General features: G+C 44.8%; 1 protein-coding gene across 1 annotated transcript; it reads left to right on the top strand.

Annotated features, from left to right (window-relative positions):
- The first annotated feature begins 1,551 nt into the window (after positions 1 to 1,551).
- LOC123176107 (vignain-like) lies at positions 1,552 to 2,877 on the top strand. The gene has a single exon (XM_044590492.1). It carries the CDS (start codon positions 1,676 to 1,678, stop codon positions 2,639 to 2,641), a length of 966 nt encoding a protein of 321 aa, XP_044446427.1. The 5' UTR covers positions 1,552 to 1,675; the 3' UTR covers positions 2,642 to 2,877.
- The last annotated feature ends 2,869 nt before the right edge of the window (positions 2,878 to 5,746 follow it).

Consider the following 5,746-nt stretch of genomic DNA (forward strand, 5'->3'; position numbering starts at 1 on the left):
CCCTACCCAGCTTCTCCTAGAATCTTTGAGGCCCATTTGTTTTACAATCCTATCTAATTAGACCCTAACTAGATAGGATTGTAAAACAAATGTGGCTCAAAGATTCTGGGAGAAGCTGGGTAGGGGTCGGATTCTAGGAGAATCCCCACATTCTGGCAAAAGAACTGGGCTGAAGTATCGCCCCGTGGAGCAAGCAACTCTGAGGGGTGTTCCAAAGATGCTTAATTGTCTATTTTCTAGACATGTGGTTTAGTGTGTACAAAAAAATCATCAAACACTCCTTTAGCGACATCCGGTCATCATACATGCTGCCAAGAACCTATGTTTTATCCTCGGCTTATATATAAGCCGAATAGGCGTGAAGTGACACTCGGCTTACACGGCTTAAGCCGGTCCAAATGAAATTGAGGACCGTATTATGAGTGTAACACTCGGCTTACTCTTCACCGGAGTTAAATAGGGTTTCGCCGAGTATGTGTTTCACTAATCTTCATTTATTTTTCCTGTACTTCACCCTATGTGTGCATAGATAGATAGATAGATAGATAGATAGATAGATAGATAGATAGATAGATAGATAGATAGATAGATATGGATATAGAGATAGACAGATTTGATATGTGCCAGATATGTACACATATCTCTAGCAATTACTACCAGCTTCACCTTGTAGCCGAAAATTTTCTAGTGACGACCTTGCCTACACGATCGGTCCACTACTTCACCATTTCTTAAATTCAGAGTATACGCAGATAGCTAGATAGATAAATAGATAGATATAGATATAGATAAATTCAAATACATAGACTACTTTGATATGTGCTACATATGCACAAATATGTCTAACGATTACTAGCAGATTTGATAGATAGATAGATAGATATGGATATAGAGATAGACAGATTTGATATGTGCTAGATATGTACAAATATCTCTAGCAATTACTACTAGCTTCACGTTGTAGCCCAAAATTTTCTAGTGACAACCTTGCCTACACGATCGGTCCACTACTTCACCATTTTTAAATTCAGAGTATACGCAGATAGATAGATATAGATATAGATAAACTCAAATACATATATAGAAATAGACTACTTTGATATGTGCTACATATGCACAAATATCTCTAACAATTACTAGCAGATTTGATATGGATATATAGATAGATAGATAGATAGATAGATATGGATATAGAGATAGACAGATTTGATATGTGCTAGATATGTACAAATATCTCTAGCAATTACTACCAGCTTCACCTTGTAGCCCAAAATTTTCTAGTGACGACCTTGCCTACACGATCGGTCCATTACTTCACCATTTCTTAAATTCGGAGTATACGCAGATAGATAGATAAATAGATAGATATAGATATAGATAAATTCAAATACATATATAGAGATAGACTACTTTGATATGTGCTACATATGCACAAATGTCTCTAACAATTACTAGCAGATTCCAGATTCATTGTGTACCTCAAAATTTTCTGGTGATAACCTTGCCTATGGTCGGTTCACTACTTCAGCAATTCCTAGTTTATTCAGGGTATACACAGAAACTGTGTGTGCACCACGAGAATTCTGCTATATAAGGAGGATGAAAGCTACCTAGGACACTCTGCGCTACACAGTTAGATACCTAGGACACTTGAAGCAACCGCTTAGTACTTACAATGGCAAGAGAAATTGCAATAATACTACTCATGGCCGTTGTGCTTGCTGCCGCTATGATGGTGGCGAGCTCTATGGACATCACTGATAGAGACTTGACGTCAGAGGAGTCCCTATGGGCACTGTACGAGCGCTGGTCTGGGCATCACAATGTGAGGCGCGACCTTCGTGACAAGGCCATGCGCTTCAGCGTATTCAAGGAGAATGCTCACATGATCCACAAATTCAACCAAGGGGACGCACCCTACAAGCTGAGCCTCAACCTCTTTGGTGACATGACCGATGAAGAGATTGACCACACGCACGGTCGCTGCTCTGACCTCCTGTCAGATGGCGGGAAGCGACGCCAAGGCCGGTTCACACAGGGTGCCGTTGCAGCGTGCAACGACTTCCCAATGTTTGTAGATTGGCGGATGACAGGGTATGACCAACGCCCGTCGGCAGTGACAAGCGTGAAGATCCAGAGAGGGTGCGGAGCTTGTTGGGCCTTCGCGGCGGCGGCGGCAGTGGAGGGCATCAACTCCATAAGGACCAGGAGTCTAAAGTCGTTGTCCGTGCAGCAGCTCATAGACTGTGACAAGGGAAGTTTTGGCTGTCGTAACGGCAGAGTGCCATCGGCCTTCAGGTACATTATCAACAACGGCGGCATCGCCACAGAGGCTGACTACCCATACATTGCCGGTGAGCATGGCTATTGCTTGGTGCCAAAAAGAAAGAACCCCGTCGTCACCATCGGCGGCTTCAAATGGGTGCCTAATAATGATGAGGTGGCATTGCTGCAGGCGGTGGCGGCCCAACCTGTCGTTGTGTTGCTTGACACAAAGAGCTTCCGACGTTATGGAGGAGGTGTCTTTGTGGGTCCGTGTGGGACAAATCAGACCCACGGAATGACGGTGGTGGGCTATGGCACCACCGATGAGCATGACCCCAAGAAACGCATAGATTACTGGATAATAAAAAACTCATGAGGAGAAAAATGGGGTGAAAACGGCTACATCCGTATGGCCCGTGGTGCTGGTCCCGCCAAGAAGGGCTTATGTGGCATCCTGGTGCATGCATCGTACCGAGTGAAATATAAGTAAGAAAGGTAGGAATGATATCATGAAAATAATTTAATGGCAGTGTATCTAAAAAGGAAACCGGTGTTCATCTGTGTAACCATGTGATCAACATTGAATGCACAGCTAGACTTACTATTGATTTGTACTATAATTTATTTCTCTCTACCCGTCTTTTCTCATTTGATTCACTCCTATCTTATAATTACTGATTAAATGCATTAATGTAGCCTTCACATTAATTCTCGGAGAACACATAAATTTCTCCAAAAAAAATTAATATTTAACCTTTAGGTGTTAAATATATGGTTCAGATTAGGTAAACAAACGCGATTAGAGTCAGAAGTACATAGACCAATGGAGTCTCCACGATGATCCGCAGAAATTTGCGGGACAAATGGTGGCTCCATACTCTGATTTTGTTTGGAAACAAAAGGCACCGATTCAATGCCTTTTCTTCTTGTGGTTGGCTTTCCGGGATCGATGTTGGACATCTGACAGGCTTGCTCATTGAGGTTTACCACACCAGGATTCATTCCCTCTATGCGATCGGCATGACGAGATGATTAACCACATCATGCTAACATGTATCTTTGCGCGCACGGTCCAGTTCTCGATTCGGAGCGCTTTGGGGGATCATGGGCAGACTCCCACTAGACGATCGCCTTGTAGATTGGCGCAACACGAGGAGATCGAACAGATGCACACAGAAAGCTTTGAGGACCCTCGTAACGCTAACACAAGGGGAATAATGGAAACATCAAAACACAATTGTATTTGATGGTGCATCACCTTCAACATCTCAGGTACTTCGTATGATCGAACAAGAAGGAAGAGCGTGGAGATCGGCAGGCTTGCTCAAGGAAGATTTGGGCGCTTTCTTTGCTGATCTAGCTAAGGTTGGCAGGGATATCAGTAGTTTGTATAGTTGAGAGGAGTGTGGTAGTGGATGGAGAGTGATATCACTCTCATCTCTCATGTAACATCGTGTACATTGTGGTGGGTTCTATACCCATTCTTCTACTTTAATATATGGCGTATTCCAGATAAAGATAATTCATAGAAACCAAGTAAATTTAAACTCTAAATCTTAAATATACTGTTCAGATCATGTAAACGAACGTGATTAGAGTCCTAAAAGTACAGATTTATAGTCAGGTAAAAACAATTGTACATGCACCATCTCTACCCCTCATGACTAGATGCCTTCTCTTTTTTCGAGAGAAATTCTTCATTCAAATTACGAATCAGTACAAAGTAGTTGACTCTTACAAGCACACTGAAACGCAAACACAAAGGATCATGAACACCTAGAGTATCCTAAGACAACCATAACACAAGAAGATCTCCGGAGCCCTGTGTCATCATACCTGAATCTTGAAAGAAGACCCCTGCAGCAGAAAGATCTGCAACCAGTCACAAACAGGTCATCATCTTCGACCACGGTACAATTGCCGCCACGCTGCTTCCTTCTTTCTTGACACCAGCGCTGAGAGGGCATGGACATAAATTCAACACACCTGCAACAGTCGTCGCCATCTTTGGCTTTGAGTACCACGAAAAGTGTCCCTTCCGAAAAGTGTCCCTCATGACTAGATGCGTTCTCTACCTCTCCTACGATCGTCCTCTTCTCCTCACCATCCTCTTCCGTTTTTCCATGAACCCGCACTGCACCAACGCCAAATATATTGCAGAATTATATCTCACATATAGCCCAAAGGCATAACCGTATGCCCTATACAGAAGGCATGATGGCCATGGCATCAGTGAGATCCTTTTTTGTGAATACGAAAGCTTGTGTGTCATTTTAATTGATATATACGGATCGAGAAAGAAAGCAATTTACAGGGTGCATGCAGCTCACAAAAACCATGTGCACAGACTGGCATGGCTGCAAGCACAGGAGCAGAACAGGAGAGGGATGCTCAGCACAGTATGCACAAGGTCTAACGGTCAGGTAACGGTTTTTTTTTTTTTGGAACATCTCTCAGGTACGACGGCTCCATGTTCCGCCCACAAGCATTCGGCAATCAGTTCATGCCGTTGGAGAACGACCATCTGTCCATGCCCTCACCACTGAGAGCTCCTTTTTTTTGCGGGAAAAACTTCCAATCTATTCATCTTCAATCACAGTAGTAGAACGAAAACTAGAAATAATAAAAATTACATCCAGATCCGTAGACCACCTAGCGACGACTACAAGCACTGAAGCGAGCCGAAGGCGCGCCGCTGTCATCGCCCCTCCCTCGCCAGAGCCGGGCAAACCTTGTTGTAGTAGACAGTCGGGAAGTCGTCGTGCTAAGGCCTCATAGAACCAATGCACCAGAATAGCAACCGCCGCGGATGAAGAGTGTAGATCAAAAGGATCCAACCTGAAACACACGAACGAAGACGAACGACAAACAGATCCGAGGAAATCCACCAAAGACATATCTGCCGGAGACACAACTCTACACGCCCACCGACGATGCAAGACGCATCACCGGAACGGGGGCTAGGAGGAGAGACCTTTATTCCATCTTCAGGGAGCCGCCACCGTCTCGCCTTCCTGAGCAGGACACAAACCCTAACAAAGCTCAAAAAAAGATCTAAAAATGGAGCCCTCCCACCGGCAAGGGCCGAGATCCACTCCGCCTCCATGGCCATACGGCCACCGGAGACGGGATGGACCGGCGCCGGCGCCGGTGGGAGGCAGAAAGCTAGGGTTCTTGGTGGCGGCGGCTAGGTGTGCGTCCGTGTTGTCTCTCTCCAAAATTGGGCAAATAGCTCCCATGTGACGTCGTTGGTGTGAATTGTCTCTCATGCGACGTAGTTGGTTGTAATAGCTCGCATGCGACATCTGCGTTGGAAAAAATAGCTCCCATGCGACACTGCTGCCTAATCCAAAGACACATGTTTAAAACTCGAATCAGGTGAGCGGGACCCACAACATGGGACCCACTAACTTATCGAACTCAGCATTGGTCAGGTGAGCGGGATCCACAGCTTGGGACCCACTAACTTATCCAGGTCAGC

This window comes from Triticum aestivum, unplaced genomic scaffold (assembly GCF_018294505.1).
Source record: "Triticum aestivum cultivar Chinese Spring unplaced genomic scaffold, IWGSC CS RefSeq v2.1 scaffold58657, whole genome shotgun sequence".
In the NCBI taxonomy this organism is placed as follows: Eukaryota; Viridiplantae; Streptophyta; class Magnoliopsida; order Poales; family Poaceae; genus Triticum; species Triticum aestivum.

Excerpts from the sequence above, each read along its gene's own strand:
- LOC123176107 (XM_044590492.1), top strand. The coding sequence starts at position 1,676 with ATGGCAAGAGAAATTGCAATAATACTACTCATGGCCGTTGTGCTTGCT.